The sequence below is a fragment of the Sapajus apella genome, unplaced genomic scaffold, assembly GCF_009761245.1.
Source record: "Sapajus apella isolate SASKATOON/1434 unplaced genomic scaffold, GSC_monkey_1.0 scaffold141, whole genome shotgun sequence".
NCBI classification, from domain to species: Eukaryota; Metazoa; Chordata; class Mammalia; order Primates; family Cebidae; genus Sapajus; species Sapajus apella.
The window spans coordinates 1,392,525-1,420,104 of record NW_022437081.1 but is presented as its reverse complement, the minus strand read 5'-3'; the positions used below and the strand labels follow the sequence as shown (position 1 = coordinate 1,420,104).

The 27,580-nt window shown below is 42.9% G+C and overlaps 1 protein-coding gene, 1 non-coding gene and 1 pseudogene across 4 annotated transcripts; 2 read left to right on the top strand and 1 right to left on the bottom strand.

Moving 5' to 3' along the window:
• Positions 1-3,011: 3,011 nt before the first annotated feature.
• On the top strand, positions 3,012-14,152 carry RBMX (RNA binding motif protein X-linked). Of its 3 annotated transcripts, XM_032264057.1 has the most exons (11): positions 3,201-3,417; positions 4,567-4,701; positions 4,895-5,001; positions 5,943-6,114; positions 7,363-7,515; positions 8,118-8,232; positions 8,312-8,437; positions 8,520-8,602; positions 9,239-10,449; positions 11,223-11,307; positions 12,949-14,152. In XM_032264057.1, the coding sequence occupies exons 2-9, from the start codon at positions 4,593-4,595 to the stop codon at positions 9,547-9,549; spliced, it is 1,176 nt and encodes a 391-aa protein (XP_032119948.1). In that variant the 5' UTR covers positions 3,201-3,417; positions 4,567-4,592; the 3' UTR covers positions 9,550-10,449; positions 11,223-11,307; positions 12,949-14,152. The 3 variants fall into 3 exon arrangements, with proteins under 3 accessions (XP_032119949.1, XP_032119948.1, XP_032119947.1); XM_032264058.1 differs by lacking the exon at positions 9,239-10,449 and having other exon boundaries at positions 3,012-3,417; XM_032264056.1 differs by having other exon boundaries at positions 9,239-11,307.
• On the top strand, positions 4,749-4,820 carry LOC116540548. Its single transcript, XR_004264492.1, has one exon. It is a non-coding gene; the product is annotated as a small nucleolar RNA SNORD61 (small nucleolar RNA).
• LOC116540540 lies at positions 12,938-27,580 on the bottom strand (annotated as a pseudogene).

Genomic DNA, 27,580 nt, shown 5'->3' with positions numbered 1-27,580 from the left:
CAAAAAAAAAAAAAAAAAAAAAAAAAAAGAAAAGAAAGAAAGAAAAAGAAGAAAAGTGAAAATTATCTATAAATTCTACCATTCCAAGATAAACTGGTTACATTTTCCCCTGTTATTTTGTCTCCACATATATTTTTTAAATAGCTCATATTGTGTGATCTTGGGCCTTCTTTTCCCACTGCACTCTCTTCTTTGGTGGTTTTATCCATTATGATGGTTTTTATTACATCTCTGAGATGATAATTTAGCACAGATCTCTGCTCTGAGCTTCAAATTTTTCTGCCCCTACATCCCAAAGTTGCTCCTCTGAAACTATTTTGGTAAATGACTATTACCATCTGTCCCACTAATACCAGATACTTGGAGTCATCCATAATGATTTTCTGTTTCTGCAATTCCTCCCCACCCCTTTCCCATCTGTCTTAGTCCATTCCTGCCACTATAACAAAATACCATAAACTGGCAGGTTGATAAACAACAGAAATTTATTTCTCACATTTTTGGAGGTTGGGAAGTCCAAGATCAAGGTGCCAGCATATTCAGTGTCTGGTGAGGGCCCACCACCGCCAGTTTTCTGGTTCATAAAGTGGTACCTTCTCACTGTGTTCTCACATGGTAGACAGAGGCACCTTTTATAAAAGTGCTAAACCCATTCATGAGGACCCCACCCTTGTGACCTAATCTCCTCTCCAAATCCCTTCCTCCTAATGCCATCTCCTTGGGTATTAGGTGTTTTTTAATTTTTTAATTTTTATTTTTAGAGACAGAGTCTTACTCTGTCACCCAGTTGGAGTGCAGTGGTGCGATCTCAGCTCATTGCAACCTCTGCCTCCCGGGTTCAAGTGATTCTCCTGCCTCAGCCTCCTGAGTAGCTGGGATTACAGGCGTGCACCACCACGCCCAGCTAATTTTTGTATTTTTGCCATGTTGGTCAGGCTGGTCTCGAACTCCTGACCTCGTGATCTGTCTGCCTTGGCGTCCCAAAGTGCTGGGATTACAGGTGTGAGACACCATGCCCGGCCAGGATTTCAACATATGAATTTGGGGGAGGACACAAACAGTTAGACCATAGCACCATTAATCACGATACCTATCATATTCATCTAACAATTGTTCTTGCCTCCCCAAGTCCACTGCCACCACCCTAATTCAAGCCACCATCCTCTCTTTCTGGTCTGCTCCCACAGCCCTATTAGTGTCCTTTTTTCCACACTTCCCCCCTACATTCATTTAACGGGCTCAAAAGTCCAGCCAATCTTGGCTCCCTCTTTCCATGCCCCTCAAATTCTTGTCACCTGGTCCTCTTTCTGTCCCTTAATATATGCCAAGCTCTTCTTCTCTACTTTGTGTTTAATATTCTCTTATTTTCCTGAAAGGCTTTTGCCTCAGCTGTTCCCATAGCTAGTTTCTTTTCTTCCTTCAGTTCTGATCTCCAAAGTCACCTCCTCACGTGTAGACCTTCCCTGATGTTTTAATTAAATTTGGTCTCCCTAATATTGCCCATCAAAAAGCAACTAGTTTATTTCCTCCCTGGCATTAATCATGACATGTCATTCTTCTGTTAAATGTATTCAATTTCTTTCTTTTTTTTTTTTTTTTTCTTTTTTATTTTTGAGATGCAGTCTTGCTCTGTCTCCCAGGCTGGAGTGCAGTGGCGGATCTCAGTTCACTGTAACTTCTTTCTCCCCGGTTCAAGCAATTCTCCTGTTCAAACGATGCCTCCCAAGTAGCTGGGACTACAGGCGCCCGCCTCCATGCCCAGCTATTTTTTTTTATTTTTAGTAGAGATGGGGTTTCACCATATTGGTCAGGCCGGTCTCGAACTCCTGACCTTGTGATTCTCCCACCTTGGCCTCCCAAAGTGCTGGGATTACAGGTGTGAGTCACTGTGCCCGGCTTGTTTTTGTTTTTCATTTTATTTTATCTTTAGAGATGGGGTTTCACCATGTTGGCCAGGATAGTCTCAATCTCTTGACCTCGAGATCTGCCTGCCTCTGTCTCCCAAAGTGCTGAGATTACAGGCGTGAGCCACCGCGTCCGGCCTTTTTTTTTTTTTTTTTTTTTTTTTTGATACGGAGTTTGGCTCTGTCACCCAGACCAGACTGGAGTGCAGTGGCGCAATCTCGACTCACTGCAACCTCTGCCTCCGGGGTTCAAGCGATTTTCCTGACTCAGCCTCCTGAGTAGCTGAGATTACAGGCACACACCAACATGCCTGGCTAATTTTTGTATTTTTAGTAGAGACGGAGATTTCGCCTTGTTGGTCAGGCTGGTCTTGAACCCCTGACCTCGTGATCCACCCGCTTCGGTCTCCCAAAGTGCTGGGATTACAGGCGTGAGCCGTGGCGCTCCGCCCAACTTCTTTCTTTAATAGAAAAAGTAAATTTCAAAGTTTTGTAATATTTCTCCAACAAGTAGGATGCGCAGGTGAAATATAGAATACCTAGTTAAATTTGAATTTCCAATAAACAGCGAACTTTTAAAATGTGAGATTTGGGACATACTATACTAAAAAAGTATTCGTTATCTGAAATTTAAACTTAATCGTCCCATATGTGTATTTAAAAAATTTTTGACAGCTTCCCAGAATAAATTAGCGTCTTGTATTTTCATTTCTTAAATCCTACACCCTTACCCACAGGCTTGACTCCTGTATTTTCCTGAGGTTCTATCCTCCCGGCCCAGCCCAGAGCTCATTATTTACAAGGTGCTCAGTAATTGTTGTATATGAATGAACTATCTGCACGCTGTTTTGTACGTTTTCTACTCATCTGAAATTTACATGTATTTATCAGAAATTCCCACATCCACTGAAATCACTTATTTAAGACAATTTTGGAAAATACATTGTATTGCCAAAACTTCTTTGTTTTCCATTTCTGCAAAATTGGCATAGGAGTATCTACCCTCATCACATTGTTTTGACAATTAAAAGAGTTAGTGAAAAAGTAAAAGTAAAGTTTTGCACTGTGCCCGGCCCACTAGGACGCTCAATACAGTTCTTTATTAAATGAAGCCTGTGCACCATTTTAGCGACAAGCAAAAAAAGCGCGTTTGTAAAGAACGGGTGGGGGTAGGGAAAACGGTTAGAAAGGTCCGCCGACCCAACACCTACGGCCCGGGAAAATGGGAGGAGCGAAGAGTGAACGACAGAGGAAGCAGCCAATGGGGAGACTGGGAACTACTTCTCCCCCTCCCTTTGCGTTTCAAATTCTAAGCTCCGTTTCCATCCGGGTCCTTCAGCCTCGTTCCCGGGCAGTATAAAGTTTGCTGTCTCCTTTGTTCGTCCTCGTTGCGCAGTAGTGCTAGCGGCTTCGTGTTTCGGTACCCGCACCCGGCAGCTGCTTTTGGTGCTAAGCTGCTAGGAAGCCCCTCTCGGCGAGCTCGTTGGAGCTTGAACCCATTGTCACCCCTCGGGTACGTGTCTCCTTTCCTCAGTCTGTTTTTCGTGACACTCGTCGTGTTAGGACTGGGGATTATATCTCTCCGGAGATGGGGGTGGCGGGCGCCATTTTAAGAACCCAAAGGTGCCGACCTATTTAAATAAAGCTGAGGGGGTCGAGGGAAAACAAATGAGGGGGTCCGTTTGGTTGTATGCCTCTCGAGAAAGTTTGGCAGTCGCCTGCGGGAGTGGGTAGCGGAGGTCGGGGCTTTGTAGGCTGGAGCCGGGCGAGGAGCGACTGCACCACCGCGATACCTGCATTGGGATGGCGCTGGCGCTAATGATGGGCATGTGGACTTCCATGCGGGCTGCGGGCTCCGTATTCATTGGCGGTCCGGGAGAAGAACCCCTGTGAATGTGCACAGCCAGTGTTGGTGGTAAAAGTTATTCCCCTTACCGGTGTCGGTGGTTCTGGGTTGAATCCAAGTGTCGCCATTTTGTCTTTTACACGCGGTTTTTAATGACGAGTTTTAATTAGGTTCCGCTGCAGTCACGGAGTGTCAAGTGTTAGTGTGTGCGTCCGCGTTCCGTTACTTAATAGGAAACAGTGTTGCCAATTTGTTTTTATCTTTTTGGCCGGAGAGTAGCATTTTCGGCAGGGCGGGGACCAGTGAAGAAGAGGTGGCATAACTTGGCTCGAACTTGACATTTCTCCCTAGATTTAGTAGGGAATTCTAATGAGGAAAAGAGGAGTCGTTTGGAAGAGGGCTTGGTGTTAAGGTCGTGTGTCTGGCCTGTGACCTTGGGAGTCTTTTAAAACCCCATCCTTACGAAGGGTGTGATGAATAATTGAATCTTTCAAAGGCAACGGAAATACAGGACTATAACTAAAAGTTGCTTTCTCAAATGTTAAGCAGCTGTTGCGAAGAATAGCTAAGGGTGATCAAGGGTAGTGGTAAAAGTGATTTTGGCCCTTTTCACCAGTTTTATGTAAATTACACTGTTACTAAACTACTTAATTCAAATTGCTTCCTACTGTGGCTGAGGCTTATCTTGTTAGCGTTTTCTTTAGTCATTAAGAAACAATGGTTTTAGTGGAAAATATGAAAAATGTGCCACAGTAAAAGTGTTGAATAAACTTGAGGAAGTTTTTGCAGTGAGGTAATACTATTCCTTCTCAACAGACTTACCGACAAAACAAAACAAAAAAATGGTTGAAGCAGATCGCCCAGGAAAGCTCTTCATTGGTGGGCTTAATACGGAAACAAATGAGAAAGCTCTTGAAGCAGTATTTGGCAAATATGGACGAATAGTGGAAGGTGAGTTGTCTGGAATTACAGGCTGGGCTATTATAATTAAAACATAAGCTGTGATGAATTTGATTGCATTGATCATACGACGTGATAATGTGTTTTGTCCTCTAAGAAGTTCTGAGCTTTCTCTTCACACATTTACCTTGGTTATTTCATTTGAACTAGGGTAACACTTAATTTTCTGAAAACTACTTTTTAGTACTCTTGATGAAAGACCGTGAAACCAACAAATCAAGAGGATTTGCTTTTGTTACCTTTGAAAGCCCAGCAGACGCTAAGGATGCAGCCAGAGACATGAATGGAAAGGTGAGATTGTCTACACAATGGATGATAACCTGTTACTAGTGCATAAAATAACATGTAGTTGCGCCAGTCTGGACTAGGACAGCTTTTGAGTTTTCATTGTATTTCACTATGTGCCTGTCTGGGACCCACTGATCCTACCCGTTTGTGATCCTCTTCCAAAGAATATTCTGTAATTCCAGAACCAAATCTAGTAGTGAATTATCTCTTATGCCGTTAACATACTCTCGGTTCAAAATAATTGTCATTACATGATGCATTTTTTTTTTTGAGACAGTATTTCTCTGTTGCCCAGGCTAGAGTGCAAGGGTGTGAACTCTGTTCACTGCAACCTCTGCCTCCTGGGTTCTAAGTGATTCTCCTGCCTCAGCCTCCCTGTAGCTGGGATTACAGGCATCCAACACCACATCTGGCTGATTCTGTATTTTTAGTAGAGACGGGGGTTTCACCATGTTGGCCAGGATGGTCTCAAACACCTGACCTCAAGTGATCCACCTGCCTCAGCCTCCTAAAGTGCTGGGATTACAGGCATGAGCCACGGCGCCCTGCCATCATGATACATTTTATCTTGAGATACCTAAATCATATTTTGATAACTTGGCTTTTAGTTTTGATAACAAGCTGTCATCTACTTGGGCTTGTTTTAAATTTTACCAAACAGCAACTCCTGACCTCAGGTGATCCACCCGCTTCGGCCTCCCAAAGTGCCAGGATTACAGGCTTGAGTCACCGTGCCTGGCCTATCAGTATCATTTTTAAGTACTAAGAATTTTAAGTGGAAAAGCCCCATTTATATAAACTGATTGTATTTGCAGTGTTTTTTCTTCGACTAATTAATGAGCAACACTTATCCATAACTGCATTTTGAAGGACCTGTTAGTGTCCTAGTGCATAAATGTGCAAATTATTTTTAAATCTTGATGTAACCATATCTTTTTTTGTAGTCATTAGATGGAAAAGCCATCAAAGTGGAACAAGCCACCAAACCATCATTTGAAAGTGGTAGACGTGGGCCACCTCCACCTCCAAGAAGTAGAGGTCCTCCAAGAGGTCTTAGAGGTGGAAGAGGAGGAAGTGGAGGAACCAGGGGACCTCCCTCACGGGGAGGACACATGGGTAATAACTTGTGTGGATCTCGGGCTTAGTGTATAAGTCAGGGACTGCAAACTCATACCAAGTGGATGTTTTGGTTAAGTCCTTGAGGAAAGGCACCAACTTTTAAAATTGACAACACTTGTTTGTCTACCAAAGTGATTGCCATTTGAAAGCATAGGAAGCATGTTACAGTGTTAAATTGTGTACAGTGTCCTTGTCCAAGTAGTTCACTTTGTAGGAAAGACATTTAAAAATTTTTGATAGCCCTAGGTGTTGGACATGGAAGTAATTTTTATTTTTTAAAGTTAGCTGGGTGTGATGGCCCACGCCTGTAAAACCCGCTGCTTGGGAGGCTGAGGCAGGAGAATCGCTTGAACCCAGGAGGCAGAGGTTGCAGTGAGCCGAGATCACACCATTGCACTCCATCCTGGGTGACACAGCAAGACTCCTCCTCAAAAAAAAAAAAAAAAAGTTAAGACTACCTTCAGTTCTTACTTCCCCAGTCTGTATGACTGCACTGCATGCTCTGTCAAGTACAAATGAAACTAGACCACCCAACTAAATAATGGCTATATATATATATATATATTTTTTTTTTTTGGAGACAGTTTCACTATTGTTACCCAGGCTGGAGTACAGTGGCGGGATCTTGGCTCACTGCAACCTCTACCTCCCAGGTTCAAGTGATTCTCCTGCCTCAGCCTCCCAAGTAGCTGGGATTACAGGCATGTGCCACCAGGGCTGGCTGATTTTTGCCTTTTTAGTAGAGACGGGGTTTCACTATGTTAGGCTGGTCTTCAACTTCTGACCTCAGGTAATCCACCCGCCTTGTCCTCCCAAAGTGTTGGGATTACAGGTGTGACGCATCACGCCTGGCCCAATGATGGTTATATTCTTATTGAAGCAAAGAAAATTTATAGCGGCCAGGTGCAGTGGCTCACACCTGTAATCCCAGTACTTTGGGAGGCCAAGGTGGGCGGATCACTTGAGGTCAGGAGTTTGAGACCAGGCTGGCCAGCATGGTGAAACCCCCCCCCCACTTAAAAAAATACAAAAAATTAGCTGGGAATGTTGGCATGTGCCTGTAATCCCAGCTATTTGAGAGGCTAAGGGAGGAGAATTGCTTGAACTCAAACGGAAGTTGCAGTGAGCTGAGATTGTGCCATTGCACTCCAGCCTGGGTGACAGCGCAAAAAAAAAAAAAAAAAACTTTTATAGTTTCCTTGATTCTTGTGAGTAGTAACATTTTTCTTTTCTATTCTAATGTAGATGACGGTGGATATTCCATGAATTTTAACATGAGTTCTTCCAGGGGACCACTCCCAGTAAAAAGAGGACCACCACCAAGAAGTGGGGGTCCTCCTCCTAAGAGATCTGCACCTTCAGGACCAGTTCGCAGCAGCAGTGGAATGGGAGGAAGAGGTAAATGGAAACGTTTCATGTGTGACAATCTATGATACTACTGTAACACAAAAAATTGAGAGGCGAGTGATGCCTAAAACTTTAATCATAGAGGCCAGGCAGGGTGGCTCATGCCTGTAATCCCAGCACCTTGGGAGGCCGAGGTAGGTGGATCATCACGTCAGGAATTCGAGACCAGCCTGGCCAACATGGTGAAACCCTATCTGTACTAAAAATACAAAAATTAGATGGGCATGGTGGTGGGCACCTGTAATCCCAGCTTTTCTGGAGGCCGAGGCAGGAAAATTGCTTGAAACTGTAAGGCAGAGGTTGCTTTGAGCTGAGATCGAGCCACTGTACTCCAGCCTGGGAGAAAGAGTGAAACTCCGTCTCAAAAAAAAAAAAAAAAAAAATTAATCATTGGGTTCTAGGTGATCTAGATAACATGGAATTAGTGAGCACTAAAAAAAATCTAAAATGTGAATGGGAAATTCTAGAAAGTAAAATGAGATCTAGCCTCCATAATGTCAATTTTGAAGTCAGTCTCATTACTTTTTAAGGCCTGAATGTAAGTTCAGGTTTTAACTTTTTTCTGTGTTTAAAATTTTTTTTTTTTCCTTAAGCTCCTGTATCACGTGGAAGAGATAGTTACGGAGGTCCACCTCGAAGAGAACCGCTGCCTTCTCGTAGAGATGTTTATTTGTCCCCAAGAGATGATGGGTATTCTACTAAAGACAGGTAACAAAAGTGCAGCTTGTTTATTAATAATTAAAAGAAAGCTTATCAAAAGCACAAACCAAAACTTGTGTTTTTGTAGCTATTCCAGCAGAGATTACCCAAGTTCTCGTGATACAAGAGATTATGCACCACCACCACGAGATTATACTTACCGTGACTATGGTCATTCCAGTTCACGTGATGACTATCCATCAAGAGGCTATAGGTAAGTGACTGCTTCTGTGGCTTGCGTGTAAGAAAAACTATGGAAGTTGATGCTCTGGGACTTACCTTTCTCTTTAATTTAGCGATAGAGATGGATATGGTCGTGATCGTGACTATTCAGATCATCCAAGTGGAGGTTCCTACAGAGACTCATATGAGAGTTATGGTAAGATACTGGTTAAGGGTCTTGAGTATCACCAGCTTGAGTTTTTAGGTTCGTGAGCCAGTTTATTAGGCTGCGTGGTGCTTGCTTTTAAAGGGATGTTTGCTTGCTTTTAAAGGGGGTAACTTTATCAGCTGGGCTTTTCCTAGTTTTTGTGAGGGGCTTTTTTTGTTTCTCTAAGTTTCTTTTGAGGCTGTTTGCTTGCTTTGGAGGGGATTTTGCTTGCTTAAATTGGCAGCCTTATGTGTTTTCCCCCAACAGTGAAAATACAATTAAAAAATATTTATTAACAAGATCAAATATTTACCATTGCAATATGAAGGCAAGTTCTACAGTTCAAAATTGCAACTTATCACTGGAAAGTGGCTGAGTGTCTACTATAAAATAACAAGCTCTCTGGAATATCCTCTTGAAATACACACCGTCTTCAGTCTTTTCAAACAAACATTAAAATGAATCCATTTCCATATCTCAGCAGATGAGCAAATCCCTGTTATGGCCAGCAATGGCAGAGTTTAAAACCTCCCACCCAGTTGAGAAAGTAAACTTTTAATACAAGAATTCTGTAAATTCAGATTTAAAATGTTGTATATATACAATTTATAGTGTTGCCATATTACCTGACCATTGACCCTGCAGGTAACTCACGTAGTGCTCCACCTACACGAGGGCCCCCGCCATCTTATGGTGGAAGCAGTCGCTATGATGATTACAGCAGCTCACGTGACGGATATGGTGGAAGTCGAGACAGTTACTCAAGCAGCCGAAGTGATCTCTACTCAAGTGGTCGTGATCGGGTTGGCAGACAAGAAAGAGGGCTTCCCCCTTCTATGGAAAGGGGGTACCCTCCTCCACGTGATTCCTACAGCAGTTCAAGCCGCGGAGCACCAAGAGGTGGTGGCCGTGGAGGAAGCCGATCTGATAGAGGGGGAGGCAGAAGCAGATACTAGAAACAAACAAAACTTTGGACCAAAATCCCAGTTCAAAGAAACAAACAAAAAGTGGAAACTATTCTGTCATAACTACCCAAGGACTACTAAAAAGAAAAATTGTGTTACCTTTTTTAAATTCCCTGTTAAGTTCCCCTCCATAATTTTTATGTTCTTGTGAGGAAAAAAGTAAAACATGTTTAATATTATTTGACTTTACGACATTGCTTTTCAACAAGCAAATGTTAAATGTGTTAAGACTTGTTGTACTAGTGTTGTAACTTTCCAAGTTAAAGTGTCCCTAAAGGCCACTTCCTATATGATTTTTCCCAGTAAGTGAGGCAAGCAATTCTAAGATCTTCCACAAAACATCTAGCCATCTAAAATGGAGAGATGAATCATTCTGCCTATACAAACAAACTAGCTGTTAGAGGGTGGTTGGGGTATGCTACTCATAAGATTTCAGGGTGTCTTCCAACTAAAACCTCCATGATCTCAGTATGAAAAACCTGAAATCAGATGCCTATGTAAGGAAATAATCGCCCAGTAAACCCAAAAATGCAAATGGATAATGCTGGCCATTTTGCCTTTCTGACATTTCCTTGGGAATCTGCAAGAACCTCCCCTTTCCCCTCCCCCAATGAGACCATTTAAGTGTGTGTTAAACAACTACAGAATACTAAATAAAAAGTTTGGCCAAAACCAACCATGAAGCTGCAAAGGTGCTTGCTCTTACTGTTTCAAATTTTTGCAACTCTGTAGTGTCTCACTTTTAAAGGAACAGCTTGATTGCAAAGGAGAAAATAGATAAGCAATGAAGTTATCTCCAACTTCCTAAAGGCTTATGACTTCTAAAAAGTGAATCTATCAGCATTCCACATCAGATTTAAAGCATCAAATGCCTGTGAAACAGCAAAGATGGTAAGCAAAGCAAACTAGTTTTTCCGTCTAAGTCGAAATTGAACACTTACCTTCCTCATAGTACAGTGAAACATACTGTACCTCATGGCAATGGAAATGCCTTCTAGATTTAAAAAAAACTTGGAAAAAACAAATATTCAATAGCATATTAGAAGTCCTCCAAATTCAACACTTGGATTTTTTTTCTTTTTTTTTTTTTTTTTTTTTTTAAAACAAATTAGTCTCTTATTCAATATAGGAAATGGCTTAAGTTTGGGGTCCCCCTTTTTACCCCTGTAAGCCATTGCAAACTTAACATTTAGTTGGATGCCTGACTTGTTTTTTAGTTCTATGAAACTACACTGTATGGAGAAAATCTATTGCAAGTGGTCTTTAAAAAGCAAAACCTGAGGCAGCATGACCCAGGTCCAGCCATGAAGTTGAAAAAGATGCTCTTGAATATAGTAAACTTGAAGACCTCCAACTAAAAATCCTTATACTGCACTTATTCCTTCAAATAAGTTTTGTTCGTTCAACTTATGGATTTAACGTGGCAGTGCACCATTGGAACAGAATGACAATCCATAAGCCATGCAACTTAACCATTTAAGCCATTCCAGTCCATCCTAAGCCAGTGAATCTTCCACCACTTAAGAGAAGTAGTAGAACATGAAATATGTTAAGCTGCAAGTCTGAACTTGCCTTTTCTTTCTGGAAAAGAGGGCAGTAATAGGCAAGTTTTGAAGAATTTCCTTAAGAGAGATAACTAGTTTTCATTTATTTAACTTTTGCAGGTTGAGGATTATGCTCATTATGGTCGTGGAGTGCTGATTTATTCACAGTAGATAAAGCTGGCAGTAAGAGAAATCAAAGGCTAAGGTAAGTTTTGAAAGCAGTGGCCTTTGAAAGTTTAAATGCTGTGTAACTACCACTTAGTTTAGCTGTGACATTGGAAAGTTGTTACACTTGTGCTTCTCACTTAGTCTGTAAGAGACTACCACTTGGAATTGAAGATGTAATAATTAAGTGCTTTAATGTGTAATACCTGGCACATTCGTTGTGAATGTAGAAAGGTTATGTTTCCATGAGTGTGGCTCATTCATGTGATTATTCTTAGTTATTTTTGAACCTGTAAAGCTTGCTAATAGCTCTTCATATGCAAGCATTCTTAACAGGAAGTATACACTTAGGCTCACGTCTGTAATCCCAGCACTTGGGGAGGCCAAGGCGGGGCAAATGCTGAGGTCAGGAATTTGAGACCAGTCTGATCAACATGGTGAAACCCTGTCTCTACTGAAAATACAAAAATTAGCCAGGTGTGGTGGCACGTGCTTGTAGTCCCAGCTTCTTGGGAGACTGAGGCACCAGAATCTCTTGAACCCAGCAGGTGGAGGTTGCAGTGAGCCAAGATCATGCCATTGCACTCCAGCCTGGGCAACTGAGCAAGACTCCGTGTCGAGAAGAGGAAAAAAAAAAAAAAAAAAAAAGGTTGCTCAGTGCATTTTGTAAAAGGATATGCTTCGTTGTTACTAGTGCCTGCTCATTTGCACAGCCGCAATACAAATTGACCAAATGTGGAGTTGATGATGCAGCTGGGACTTCAAGTTCCCTGTTTGATGAATATAATTTTATTGACATGATGACCTAGTATGTGATTTTAATAGTACCAAGCTGATACCTATGGTAATTGTAATGGGGTATTTATGGTTGGTTTCTTTTCTTTTCGATGGCATCTCACTCTGTTGATCTACCTGCCTTGGCCTCCCAAAGTGCTGGGATTACAGGTGTGAGCCACTGTGCCTGGCCTATGGTTGCTTTTTAGAGCTTGTGTGGGGTTTGTATTTTTTTGTTTGTTTTTTGAGACAGAGTTTCGCTCTTGTTGCCCAGGCTGGAGTGCAATGGTGTGATCTCAGCTCACTGCAACCTCTTCCTCCTGGGTTCAAGGGATTCTCTTGCTTCAGCCTCCCAAGCAGATGGGATTAGAGGTGCCCTCCACCATGCCTGGCTAGTTTTTTTGTATTTTTAGTAGAGATGGGGTTTCACCATGTTGGCCAGGCCGGTCTCAAACTCCTAGCCTCAGATGATCCACCTGCCTTGGCCTCCCAGTGTGCTTGAGAGTATAGGTATGAGCCACTGCATCCAGCTGTTTTTTTGGGATGGCGTCTCCCTCTGTCACCCAAGCTGGAATGCAGTGATTTGATCTCAACTCACTGTACTACAGGTGTGTGCCACCATACCTGGCTAATCTTTGTATTTTTTTGTAGAGATGGGGTTTCACTATGTTGACCAGGCTGGTCTCGAACTCCTGACGTTGAGTGATCCACCTGTCTCGGCCTCCCCAAGTGCTGGAATTATAGGTGTGAGCTACTGCACCCAGCCAGAGCTTGGTTTTAAAGCATATACTTCTATTTTAAGCTAAAGCAACAAGAAAGTATATATTTTAAAAATAGTTGGGGGCGGGGAGTACGTCACAGTAATACAAATACCACGTAACAAGATCCCATGTTTTTCATTTTGCAGAGTTGTTGAAGCAGAAGGCGGCTGATTGTCGATAAGTCACTACAGTTGCACAAGCAGTACTGTCAGAATTGGTTTGGTGCAGGCAATAGATTTTTGCCTTCAGGGATTCCTGTGGATGTGAGGAAGGCATAAGTGTTGATTAACACTCATAACTAGGGAGTGAGTGGTAGTTACTTCAAACAAGTAACTGACCAGATGGAGAAGGGGAAGTAATTAAGGAAGTTGGTAAATGGAGGTAGTCAGGAAGTTCTTGTGGTTCTTTACGTAGATTGTACAGCTTTGGCTTTCATTTTGTTTAGCTAAAGTCATGGGGACAACAATTTAGAACTTAAGTTGAATTATAAAAATGATGGATATAAGTGGTAGCTCTATCTAGTGAAGTGTTTGTCAGTAAGTGAAACATTTTTTGGTGGTAGCTTATCCAGAAACAGTTTAGTTGTAGAATAAAACAGTGACATCTGGAAAGTAACCATGCTGAGATGGCAAGCACACTGGAAATAATTAGGCCACTTGGCTTTCGTTTGCTGTATTGTTTTATAAGCCTGCTTTACGTCCCAGTCTTGGAAACAAGTTTTAGTTTATTGCTTTGGAGACTAGAGCCAATAGCATGATTTTCTGAAAGGAAACAGACTTGAGTTGTTGGAGTAGAGGAACTAACTCAACTTACAAGATTTTTTTTCGTTGTAATTATGGCACTGTCCTGTTTTAACATTTGCAACTAGGGAGAGTAAGTACAACATTTTAAACTCTGATTTGAAAGACAACTACTAATCAACAGACCACAAGGATAATGACCAAATTTATGTGGTTGTTGCCCCAGTCTTCCATACTCTTATGATTACTTGGGTTAAAGCTTCTGTGAGGACCTTTTGGCTCTTGAGATATGCTAAATATTTAAGATATATCCTTAAAGATAGTATAGGATATAGAGATTGTACCAAATATGAATGAATATTAACTTCAAAGCAAGGAGTATGTTAAAATGACCAGATACCTGTGTGATAAGTAGTTTACTGACCTTGCAGATGTGTGAAAAAAGAATCAGATCTTGATTCTTTTGGGTTTATACTGGTTGTAAAACAGAATGATATAGAAAATGTTTCTCTTGTTTAACTGGTAGTTGAACATAGAACTTGGGTATTTAGATCTCTTTTCACTTTTTGGAATGTTTTGTATTGAAACTTAATAAAACTTTAACATGGCATCTTTTTTGTGGCAAGGGGCTCTTTTTTACCTTTAGAAATTAGGGGTTTATGTTTTTAAGTGTTTCTCGTGTCCCCCTTCCCCCAAAAACTAGCTCTGTTGCATTGATTGCACTTAATCAGATTGCACTTAATCAGCCTTAATGTCCTGAGCCATTGAGGCTGTTCATGTGACTAGGCCTCCTTTTTTGAGAGTGAGCTTGAGGGGTAATGTCGATGACTTCATTCAGTCCTCTAAAAATTAAATGGAAGAACAATCACACACCTAAGAAGCAGAGGCTAAATACCAGGAATCAACTGTAGTGCTTTTACTTAATTCCTGCTTAAAAAACAGGTCAGCAACAACTCAGTTGTGGCTGTGGATTCCAGATACTTTGGGCCAAGCGATGCGTATGATAATACGCTTCTGAATTTAGTTTTCGGTTTCTCTGCTTTACCTAGCATCCTATGTATATCTGACTCTAATTGATCATTCGCATCTAGAACTGGACATTGCATTTGGGTTTATGTAGTCAGTTGAACAGAACTCATCACATGGAGAAAGAAAGCAGCTGAGCATTAAGATGGCAGAGAAAGCCCTAAGTATTGTCATTCTGAAAATAGTCTCAGCTCTACCTTTTTTTTTTTTTTTTTTTTTTTTTTTTGAGACAGTCTCACTCTTGCCCAGGTGGGAGTGCAGTGGTGCCATCTTGGCTTACTGCAACCTCCGCCTCCCCAGGTTCAAGTGATTCTTCTACCTCGGCTAGGATTACAGGTGTGCAATGCACACCACACCCAGCTAATTTTTGTATTTTAGTAGAGAGGGGTTTTCACTATGTTGGCCACCCTGGTCTCAAACTCCTAACCTCAAGTGGTCCGCCTGCCTTGGCCTTCGAAAGTGCTGGGATTGACCACGCCCAGCCAGCCCTACACTTAACTGTTCCAGAAAAACATCAGTCTACCCATCCCATCAATACTTTATGTTGCACATGTCCGTATACTTCCCTGAAATATAATTTGGACTTTTGTATCAGTGAATTCAACTTTTATTGATTTTCAAGATAACATTCAAATCTGAAATCTTAAAGTATTAAGTGTGCCATTTTATGAACTGTGATAAATGTGTATTGTACCAAGATAAAAACTTGAGTTTTAGCCATGTATACATCAGTTCCTTTTTACTGCGAATCATGAGTATAGTGTGCTTACGTAATCATGGAAACCTGGACCTTTTCTAGTTATTTGTTTTCTTGCATAAAGTTGCTATAAATGTTCTTAACACTAGTTTTTGTAATTACTGAGATGAAAACATACGGAATTGCTGATTCAGGATAGATTTTTGAGATGGCCAGGCATTTGGTCCAAAGTAATATTTTGGAAACGCTTAGCCAATGATGTGTGAGGTTATTTGCCCTCGTCAGTATCAGGTGTTGAAGTTTAGCCCTTACGTCCTTATGTTGAATTTGTGGCTTATCCCCTGAGGAATGAGTAGCGCTTAAAGAATGTGGTAAAGTGTACTGATCTCATGTACAGTTTAATTAGTCTTGAGAAATGCTTAGCACGTGAAGACACAGAACATTGCTCCAGGAAGTTGTGTGTGCCCTTCTCAGCCAATAGATCACCTCCTAACACTAGCAACAGACACTGACCTGGTTTCCTTCATATTTTTGCATGTTTGCTTATATAAATTCTATATATAATTTGTCTAGCTGCTTAGAGTATTTTTGAGATTCATCCACATAGTTGCATGTATATTCCTTTTATTGCAGAGTAGAATTGCAGTGTATGAAGTAACTTTATTGATGGACATCTGGGCCATTTCCAGTTTTTGCCTATTAAGAATACTGCTATGAGTATTGTGCAAGTTTTGGATGTAACAGTTTCTTTTTGTTTTGAGACGGAATCTTGCTCTGTGTCCCAGGCTAGAGTGCAGTGGCGTGATCTCGGCTCACTGCAACCTCCGCCTCCTGGGTTCAAGCAATTCTGCCTCAGCCTCCCGAGTAGCTGGTATTGCAGGCTGCTGCCTGGCTAATTTTTGTGTGTTTTAGTAGAGATGGGGTTTCCCCATCTTGGCTAGGCTGGTCTCGAACTCCTGACCTTGTGATCCACCCACCTCGGCCTCCCAAAGGGCTGGGATTACAGGCATGAGCTGCCGCGCCCGGCCTGGATGTGACAGTTTCTTTTGGATAAATGTCTTGAGTGGGATTTGTGGAGTGACAGGGTGTAGATAATACAATAAATCTTAAACATTGTTGCAGATTACCTGAAGAATTATTGGAAACTAAGTGAAATGATATATAATGAAACCAATTTTACCATAGGCTAATTGACACAAGAATTAAGTTCCTACAGCATATTTCTGGTTACAAACATCAAACATTTTTTTTGAGACATCATACTCTTGCCCAGGCTGGAGTGTAGTGCCATTATGGCTCACTGCAGCCTTGACCTCCTGCACTCAAGCAGTCCTCACACTCTAGCCTCCCAAGTAGCTGGGACTACAGGCCTGTGCCACCATGCCTGGCCTTTTTTTTTTTTTTTTTTTTTTTTTAATATAGAGACAGGGATCTGCCTTCATTGCCCAGGCTGGTTTTGAACCTTGCAATCCTTTCTTCACCTCCCAAAGTGCTGGGATTACAGGTGTGAGCCACTGCATGTGGCACCAAATAAGAGCCAAAGCAACATCTAATACTAAATATTGAAGTAAACGTGAGCTATGCATACATTTAAGAAAGGGTGAAAAGGCAAGGTATATAGTAAATTACCCAGTTATTCTAAATAGAGTCTCAGGAAACTAGAACCTATCTAGCCAGCTCAAGGCCAAGATGGGAACTGATGATGTTCAGGAGGCTATTCCATTGCAGGCCATGCTCACACCTAAGTTCACTCAGATTGGGACCATTTAGACTTGCCAATTTACCTCGGGTCTTTGGGATGTGGGAGGGAACTCGGGTACCCAGAGAAGAAAGCCCATGCAGACACGGGGAGGATGTGTTAACTCCACAACAGTGGTCCCAGCCAGGAGTTGATTTGTTTTTCCTCAACAAAATGATGTTGACCAAAACGACATTTTTAAAGGATCTGCTGTATGTTTAATCTTTTTTTTTTTTTTTTTTTTTTGAGATGAAGTCTTGTTCTGTCACCCAGGCTGGAGTGCAGTGGTGTGATCTCTGCTCACCATAACCTCCACCTCCCAGGTTCAAGCGATTCTCCTGCCTCAGCCTCCTGAGTAGCTAGGACTACAGGCACGTACCACCACACTGAGCTAAATTGTTTTGTATTTTTAGTAGAGAAGGGGTTTCACCATGTTGGTCACGCTGGTCTCGAACTCCTGACCTCCTGATTCGCCCGCCTTGGCCTCCCGATGTGCTGGGATTATAGGCGTGATCCACTGTGCCCGTCTTGTATGTTTAATTTTTAAGAAACTACCAAAGTTTTCCCAAAGTGGTTGTACCATTTTATGCCCTCATTAGCAATTTATTTTTGAGACAGAGTCTTGCTCTTGTCCAGGGTGGAGTGCAGTGGTATGATCTCGGCTTGCTGCAACCTCCAAATCCCGGGTTCAAACGATTCTCCTGTCTCAGCCTCCTGCGTAGCTGGGACTACAGGCACCCGCCGCCATGCCCAGCTAATTTTTTGTAGTTTTAATAGAGACAGGGTTTCATTGAGTTAGCCAGGATGGTCTTGATCTTCTGACCTTGATCCTCCAGCCTCCGCCTGTCAAAGTGTTGAGATTAATAGGCATGAGCCACCACGCCCAGCCTCTGAGCATCTTTTTTTGAAGACTAGCCTCCAGTACTTAGTATCTTAATAGGAAATACACATATCTGGGTCCATTACTGTACTTAAAAAAAAAGTTGATCAATAATGTCCATTCTTATCTTGATTACTGCAGGTTTTTTTTTTTTGTTCATTATTTGATTTGTGGGGGGGATGCAGTTTTACTCTTGTTGCCCAGGCTAGAGTGCAATGGCACAATCTTGGCTCACTGCAACCTCCACCTCCCTGATTCAAGCGATTCTGCCTCAGTCTCTCCAGTAGCTGGGATTACAAGTGCCTGGCTAATTTTTGTATTTTTAGTTGAGGTGAGGATTCACTGTGTTGGCCAGGCTTCTCTCAAACTCCTGACCTCAGGTGATCCCCCCGCCTTGGCCTCCCAAAGTGCTAGAATTACAGGTGTGAGCCACTGCACCTGGCCTGATTACTTACTGAAGTTTTATAGTAAGCTCTCTGAAGATAGTAATTTTTAAGGTCCTAAAGTTTGCTTCCTGCAGAGTGGATTTTTTTTCCTTTGAAGTTACTATTACTGTTTTTTTCCTACTTCAAACTTCTTGTTAGGGGCTTTCCTCAAATAACTGGAAAGTTTTGGCTCTGTGCTCATGATTATAAGAAGAGGGGATTAACATGTTTATAAGCTCGGAGGGCTTTTTTACTGAGCTTCACCATGGGTGCTGTTTGTTGGAAAACCCCTGTGCTATGGTTTGAATGTTTGTCCCCTCCAAAACCCATGTTGTAAAACTTTTTCGAGATGGAGTTTCACTCTTGTGGCCCAGGCTGGAGTACAATGGTGCAATCTTGGCGCACCACAACCTCCACCTCCCAGGTTCAAGCAGTTCTCCTGCTGCAGCCTCCCGAGTAGCTGGGAGTACAGGTAGATGCCACCACGCCCAGCTAATTTTTGTATTTTTAGTGGAGATGGGGTTTTACCATGTTGGCCAGGCTGGTCTAGAACTCCTGACCTCAAGTGATCTGCCCACCTCTGCCTCCCAAAGTGCTGGGATTACAAACATGAGTCACCATGCCTGGCCCATGTTGAAACTTAATTTTCAGTGATTCATGGATTAATGAGTTAATGGATTATCATGGGACTGGGACTGGTGACTTTATGAGAAGAGGAAGAAACCTGAGCTAGCACACTCAGCTTCTTCACCATGTGATACCCTGCACTGCTTTGAGACTGCAATCTGCAGAGTCCCCACCAGCAAGGAGGCTCTCACCAGATGTGACCCCTTGACCTTGGACTTCTCAGCAAGCAGAAATATTAGAAATCAATTCTTTATAAATTACCCAGTCCCAGGTACTGGGTAATTTCAGTTATAACAACAGAAAACAATAAGATAACCTGTCAATTTTTTCAGGGTTTTTTTCTTGGAAGAAATTCCTCAAGGAACATATGGCCAAATCCTTGCCTGAAAATGTAGGTTGTATTGACTAGCTGAAGGTGTAGAGTTGAGGTTTCAGGGTGGCCTGTGTGCCTGTACATGTAATATGTTGCCCCATCCAACTGGGCTTCAGTGCTGCCTCAATGGAATCCACCTCCCGCTGGCTTGGCCCAGATGTTCTTTGTCTTGCTGTGGCGATGAGTGGCAAATGATCTTCCTGGTGGAGTGTTGGAGGAGAAAGGGCACAATTACACATTTCACCCCTAGCTTCTCTGTCCATGAAGCCCCCTCTTCTTCCATCTTAGGCTACCCTTCCCTGACCTCACCGTTTGTGGGACCCCAGACTCACCGTTTCCTGTCTCTAGGTGTTTCTCTATTCTATCTAGACTGAGTTCAAATCCCAGTTTCAGCATTACCAGCTGTGTGATCTTGGGCAAGTTGCTTCACCTCAGTAGTTTTCTCATCTATAAAATGGGAATAATTGTATTTATCTCATTGCATTGGCTGCTAAGATTAAATGAGTTAATAGTTCCTGGCATATGGTAAAGGCATATGGTGAATGCTGCATAAGTGTTAGATTTTATTATTTCCATCAACTTTCTTCTTGTGTGTCATCTTTAGGGCTGGAATTAGGGGCCAGCACTTTGTTAGATCAGCATCTTGTCAAGGACAAGATAAGCTGAGTTGCTTCCTTTTTCTTCTGAGTTCCTCATACTCCTGAATTTTTTGGTGTATTCTGGTTAGTACACACAGCTTCTCGTTTTATTTTTACTTTTCTTCCCTATTCCCACTCCCATTCATTCACCTGTCACTGGCAATCACTGTAATGCATTTAATGTATGTCCTTTTGTTGTATGTGTTCTCTTTTTTTTTTTTTGAGACTGAGTCTCGCTCTTGTCACCCAGGCTGGAGTGCAGTGGGGCGATCTCAGTTCACTACAACCTCCGCCTCCCAGGTTCAAGCGATTCTCCTACCTCAGCCTCCTGAGCAGCTGGGATTACAGGCGCCTGCCACCACGATCATCTAATTTTTGTATTTTTAGTACAGACAGACAGGGTTTCACCGTGTTGGCCAGGCTGTTGTTGAATTCCTGACCTCAAGTGATCTGCCTGCCTCATCCTCCCAAAGTGTTGAGATTACAGGCAGAGCCACAGTGCCCTGCCAAGAAACTTTTAACGTTGTTTCTTTTTTCTAGCTACTTAGTTGTTTCTTTTTTCTAGTTACTTAGAAGCAAAGTTATCAACGAAAGTGAGGAGGAGTGAGTAGTAGAGCTTTGAGGAGAGATAATAAATGACAGTCATTTGAAAAGTTGAAAAGCAGACAAACTAGAGAAGCACTTGGTAGTTTTGAGTCCCACTTGACAATTGTACCATCAATTGATAGAGAAACCACTTAAGCATGCTTATGTATTTTTCAACAGCAACACTTATAGCTTGAGTGCAGCTCTTGGTCCCACAAAGCAAGTATATAGTCAGGGAGAAGTAGCTCCTTGAAGATAAATTGATGTACCAAGAGAAGGCAGAATGGATATGGGACAGTAAAATCTATAATAACTATGGACTGCGCTACTGTCCACATGCTACCCCATTTCCTCATTCTCCTTTGCAGCGACATGTCTTGAAAGAGTTACTTATGCCTGCTGTCTGCAGTTCCTCTACACGCATTCTCTTTAATTCATTTCAGTCAAGCTTTCCCTCATCATTCCACTGAAACTGCTCTTGTCAAGGTTTCCAGTGACCTGCACATTGTTACATTCAATTCCAGTTTTCCTCTTCCATATTTGACTCCATTAGTCACTCCTTCCCTGATAGAATTTCTTTATTTGAATTTTAGGATATTACACTTTTTTACCCCTTGATTCACTACTTCCAGTGTCTTGCTGATCCTCTTCCCTAACACCCCCCCCTTTTTTTTTTTTTTTTTTTTTTTGAGACAGGGTCTCACTCTGTCGCTCAGGCTAGAATACAGTGGTGTGATATCCGCTCACTGTAACCTCCACCTCCCGGGCTCAAGCGATTCTCTTGCCTCAGCCTTCTGAGTAGCTGGGATTATAGGTGCCCACTACCACAGCTGGCTAATTTTTATATTTTGAGTAGAGATGGGGTTTCACTGTGTTGGCCAGGCTGGTTTTGAACTCATAGCCTCAAATTATCTGCTCATCTCGGCCTTTCAAAGTATTGGGATTACAGGTGTAAGCCACCATGCCCAGCCAACGGACCAATTTTTTTTTTTTTTTTTTTTTTTTGAGACAGAGTCCCACCCTCACCTGGGCTGGAGTGCAGTGGTACGATCTTGGCTCACTTCAACCTCCACCTCCCAGGTTCAAGTGATCCTCCTGCCTCAGCCTCCCGAGTAGCTGGAACTACAGGTGCCCACCACCATGCCTGGCTAATTTTTGTGTGTGTGTATTTTTAGTAGAGACAGGGTTTCACTATGTTGGCCAGGCTGGTCTCAAACGCGTGACCTCGTGATCTGTCAGTGTTAAAAAACCCATTGTTTCTTTTTGTTTTCCCTTGATAGGATATAATATCTGTAAGATCAGGGATCTTTGCCTGTTTTGTTTATTCATGCATCCCCAAAGCCTGAAATGATATCTAGGACATATTAGTTCAACAAGTATGTGTTAAATGAATGAATATGCTTCACTTCTCATATTTGTTCTTTCAAAAATACCTCTGCCTAACACACTTAAACTATTTTGCATACATCTTCAGGTGTACTGCTTTATAGCCACCCCAAAGCAAGACAACCTAAAATTTTGTGAATAGTTGCATTCAACTCCAAGTGCAGAGTGTCTGGAGTCTTACCTGCAAATTTTCCATATATAAACTAAAAATGTTAAAATGTATCCCTGAACATTCTATATAAAAAATTGGGAGAAGAGAAAACATGAGTATGATACAGTAAAAGGAGAAATTCTGGTAGAGACTAAGACTCTTGCTTAGCTAGGTAAATGGTCACAAGGCAATAACTGGTCATTATAATATTCTTCCTAAAATGTCCATTTTTTTTTTTTTTTTTTACCTTAGTTAATGGTGGTATTTACTTGGTTTACTTAACCTTCAATCCTGAGGGGTCTAAGCCTGTGTGATGTTGTAATAATCTTTCTTTAGCTTTAAAAAAACATTTTGGCTGGGTGTGATGGCTCATACCTGTAATCTCAGCACTTTGGGAGGCCGAGGCAGGAGGCTAGCTTGAGGCCTAGGAAACGTAGCTAGACTGTGTTTTTATAAGAAATAAAATTAGCTGGCATGATGGCACTTTCCTGTAGTCCTAGCTACTCAGGAGGCTGAGGCAGGAAGATTGCTTGAGCCCATGAAGCCTGCAGTAAGCTGTGATCACACCACTGCACTCCAGCCTGGGTGACAGAACAAGACCCTGTCTCATAAAACATAAAAAATACCATTTTTCAGGCCGGGCGCGGTGGCTCAAGCCTGTAATCCCAGCACTTTGGGAGGCCGAAGCGGGTGGATCACAAGGTCAAGAGATCGAGACCATCCTGGTCAACATGGTGAAACCCTGTCTCTACTAAAAATACAAAAAATTAGCTGGGCATGGTGGCACGTGCCTGTAATCCCAGCGACTCAGGAGGCTGAGGCAGGAGAATTGCTTGAACCCAGGAGGCGGAGGTTGTGGTGAGCCGAGATCGCGCCATTGCACTCCAGCCTGGGTAACGAGCGAGACTCCATCTCAAAAAAAAAAAAAAAAAAAAAAAAACCCACAAAAATGAGCATGAAAAATATTTTAAAAATTGAAGGGAAACACAGAAAAGTAAACAAAGCAATTTCCACTTCTGGCAATGATGGAGTTATCGATACTACACCTGTTCTTTCCCCATAAACAACTATAAAGCTAAACAACATATAATGAGGCAGCTATTTTCAGACGTTGCACAAGTGCTCTATGAGGACAATCCCTGAGAAAAAACCACACGAGGAGAGCCCCATGCTCACTTAGTTCTCTGACTAGGGGCAATTTTCTGATTGTAGCATAGGAAGATGACAAACACAGCACAGTGTTCTCACTGGGCAAAGGAAGCAAAGATCAGAGTTTGGATTTTGAAGAGGAAAGAGACACAGCATCCCCCAGATGTTGGTGTGGGGGTTCTCTGTAGGTCTTTTTATTTATTTTGAGATGGAGTTTCACCGTCACCCATGCTAGAGTGCAATGGCCTGGTTTCGGCTCACTGCAACCTCTGCCTCCCGGGTTCAAGCGATTCTCCTGCCTCAGCCTTCCGAGTAACTGGGACTACAGGTGCTTGTCACCACACCCAGCTAATTTTTGTATTTTTAGTAGAGATGGGGTTTCACTATGTTGATCAGGCTGGTCTTGAACCCCTGACCTCGTGATCTGCCTGCCTCAGCCTGCCAGTGCTGAGATTACAGGTGTGAGCCACCGTGCCTGGCCTATTTTTTAATTTTTTGAGGCGGAGTCTCACTCTGTTGTTCAGGCTGGAGTGCAGTGGTAAGATCTTGGCTCACTGCATCCTTCACCTCCCAGGTTCAAGTGATTTTCCTGCCTCAGCCTTTCAAGTAGCTGGGACTACAGGCGCCTGCCACCATGCCCGGCTAATTTTTCTATATTTGGTAGAGACAGGGTTTTGCCATGTTGGCCAAGCTGGTCTTGAACTCCTGACCTCAGGTGATCCGCTCATGTTGGCCTCCCCAACTGTCGGGCTTACAGGCATGAACCATTGTGCCTGGCCCCTGTGGGTCTTTTAAAAAAATTTAAATTTGTGAGAGAAAAACATCTGAACATCAGGTAGTCTGATCCACAAACTAGCTGGGTGTGGTGGCTCACACCTATAATCCCAGCACTTTGGCAGGCCAAGGCAGAAGGATCACTTGAGGCCAAGAGTTTGAGACCAGCCCTTGAAACATAGTGAGACCCTGTCTCTACAAAAAAATTTAAAAATTAGCCGGGTGTGGTGGTACATGCCTGTAGTTCCAGCTACTTGGGAGGCTGAGGTGGGAGGATCACTTGGGCCTGGGACGTTGAGGCTGTAGTGAGTGTGGTTGTGGCTCTGCACTCCAGCCTGGAGACCCCGTCTCAAAAACAAAAACCAAACCAAAAAACCCACCACAACAACAAACCCCCAAAACAAACAACCTACTGTGTCATAACTCATTCCTAGACTACTCTTAGGCAGTTTTCAGGAGAAATTCCACGTGGAGCATCAGCTGAACATTTATCTAAATTGGTAAAGTCATCTAACCTAAGTATTATATAAAACATAATGAACACAAATTACAATATAGACAATTTAGGTCCCTATTTTATTTATTTATTTTTTGTGAGATGGAGTTTCACTCTCATTGCCCAGGCTGGAGTGTGATGGCACTCTCTTGACTCACCACAACCTTTGCCTCCTGGGTTCAAGCAGTTCTGCCTCAGCCTCAGAGACGGGGTTTCTCCCTGTTGGTCAGGCCGGTCTCAAACTCCCGACCTCAGGTGATCCGCCCCCCCTTGGCCTCCCAAAGTGCTGGGATTACAGACATTAGCCAGTGTGCCCGGCCTGTTTATTTTTTTGAGATAGAATTTCACCCTTGTCACCCAGGCTGGAGTGCAATGGCATGATCTTGGCTCACTGCAACCTCCACCTCCTGGGTTCAAGCTATTCTCCTGTCTCAGCCTCCCGAGTAGCTGGGATTACAACAGTGTGCCACCACGCCTGGCTAATTTTTTTGTATTTTTAGTAGAGACGGGTTTCACCATGTTGGCCAGACTGGTCTCGAACTTCTGACCTCAGGTGATCCACCTGCCTCAGCCTCCCAAAGTTCTGGGATTCCAGGCGTGAGCCACCATGCCCCACCAGGCCCCTTTTTGAAAATGAAAAAATATTTCTATTACAGCCTTATTTTGAACATTTTCAGTAGATACAGCTTTATTTTTACTCACAATAGATAGCAAAAGAACATCTTCTCCAGTATCTATAGGTAAAATATGTTACTTGTGTGATGTTTGCATCCTGAAGTATACTTTGACATGTATAAGTTCACATGAGAGAATGAAACTGCTGTGACAGAATCCTGGCTGATGATCAAGACTTGGATAGTTTTCACATTTATTTAAAAAATTTAAATCAGGGGCTGGGTGCGGTGGCTCACACCTGTAATCCCAGCACTTTGAGAGGCCGAGGCAGGTGGATCACATGGTCAGGAGTTCAAGACCAGTCTGGCCAAGATGGTGAAACCCCATCTCTACTAAAAATACAAAAATTAGCTGGGTGTGGTGGCAGGTACCTGTAATCCCAGCTACTCGGGAGACTGAGGCAGGAAAATCGCTTGAACCTGGGTAGCAGAGGTTGCAGTGAGCCAAGATTGCGCCACTGCACTCCAGCCTGGGTGACAGAGTGAGACTTTGCCCCCCCCAAAAAAAAAAAAAATTAGGGACAAAAAGAACATACAGAGAAGCAACACCATTCTTTTTCTTTCTTTCTTTCTTTTTGTCCCCAGATGGAGTTTCGCTCTTGTTGCCCAGCTGGATTGCAATGGCACGATCTTGGCCTGCTGCAATCTCCACCTCCCAGGTTCCAGCGATTCTTCTGCTTCAGTCTTCCAGGTAGCTGGGATTACAGGCGTGTGCCACCATGCCTGGCTAATTTTTTGTATTTTTAGTAGAGACAGGGTGTCACCATACTGGTCAGGCTAGTCTTTTTTTTTTTTTTTTTTTTTTTTGGGACGGAGTTTCGCTATTGTTACCCAGGCTGGAGTGCAATGGCGCGATCTCGGCTCACCGCAACCTCCGCCTCCTGGGTTCAGGCAATTCTCCTGCCTCAGCCTCCTGAGTAGCTGGGATTACAGGCACGCGCCACCATGCCCAGCTGATTTTTTATATTTTTAGTAGAGACGGGGTTTCACCCTGTTGACCAGGATGGTCTCGATCTCTTGACCTTGTGATCCACCCGCCTCGGCCTCCCAAAGTGCTGGGATTACAGGCTTGAGCCACCACGCCCGGCCTAGGCTAGTCTTGAACTCTTGACCTCAGATGATCCACCCACCTTGGCCTCCCAAAGTGCTGGGATCACAGGTGTGAGCCACTTGACCTGGCCGGAGACCATTCTTTTTCAATGAAACAGTGTAATTTAAGAGAATGGGCTTTCCAGTTTGAATGCAAAATGTATGGCCCCAGTGTTGCATTCCTTTGAATCCAAGTACATGCCTGCGGCTGGGAGGCAACACTAAGGATGAAGCAAGTTCAGAGGAAAGTGTTTAATGAACTAGAGATGGTCACTGATAAAACAAATTTTTAGAAGTGCTCCGACTCACCCAGAGGTGAAGGGCAGCCAGAACTATCAACACAGTGGAAAAATGAGCTCTTGCAACTGCACACACACAGCTTCTAGGAGGATTACCCGCTCTTGACATAGGTTCCTGGTTGTAGTTTTTAATATCTGCCTTCACCACCCTCTGTGACTTTGTTTAAAACTTATTTCTGGTTTGTTTAATTTGATTCCAAGGATTTCAGCAGCAACTTTCTGAAAACAAAGGAAGACAAAGTCTCTTGATTTGGTTGAAACAAAGCAGCTATTAAAACCATTTTCCTGGGAAAACCATAAGTGTTTTTTAGGTTTTACTGTTTGAATATGCTCCAAATCCATTTTATTGTCCACCAAGGCAACCAGAGGCTGAGTTTCTGACTCTTCACTCACTTTCTCCACTAATCTTACAAAAATTCTCAAAGCTTTGATAATTTGTAATTCATATACCAAGAGGATTTCTGTGTGCCATAGATGCATTTGTCTAACATTTTGCACCCTATTATCTGCCCTCCTATATCCCAAACTAGAGAGCAGCATTCAAGTGTCCTGGCATTGTTATCCTTCTCAAAAGAAATCCAGTCCTATAGTTTGTACTGGTTCCCGAAAGTTTCTTTTTTCTTTTTTCTTTTTGAGATGGAGTCTTGCACTGTTGCCTGGGCTGGAGTGCAGTTGCGTGATTTTAGCTCACTGCAACTTCCACCTCCTGGGTTCAAACAGTTCTCTGCCTCAGCCTCCCACGTAGCTGGGATTACAGCCATGTGCCACCATGGCCGGCTAATTTTTTGTATTTTTAGCAGAGACGGGGTTTCACCGTGTTAGGCAGGCTGGTCTCGATCTCTTGACTTCATGATCTGCCTGCCTTGGCCTCCCAAAGTGCTGGAATTACAGGCGTGAGCCACCACGCCCAGCCTCCCAAAAGTTTTTGGAGCAAAACCTGCAGCTAAGGAGATGTTTGTTCTGGGAGGTACTGTTCCCTAGCACAATGATTTTCTGTGCTGGTCCTGGCTCTGTTCCTCAGAGTCCTACAT

Excerpts from the sequence above, each read along its gene's own strand:
- RBMX (XM_032264057.1), top strand. The coding sequence starts at position 4,593 with ATGGTTGAAGCAGATCGCCCAGGAAAGCTCTTCATTGGTGGGCTTAAT. Across the intron at positions 8,233-8,311 it reads GGGTATTCTACTAAAGACAG|CTATTCCAGCAGAGATTACC; the intron begins GTAACAAAAGTG and ends GTGTTTTTGTAG. Across the intron at positions 8,603-9,238 it reads AGACTCATATGAGAGTTATG|GTAACTCACGTAGTGCTCCA; the intron begins GTAAGATACTGG and ends TTGACCCTGCAG.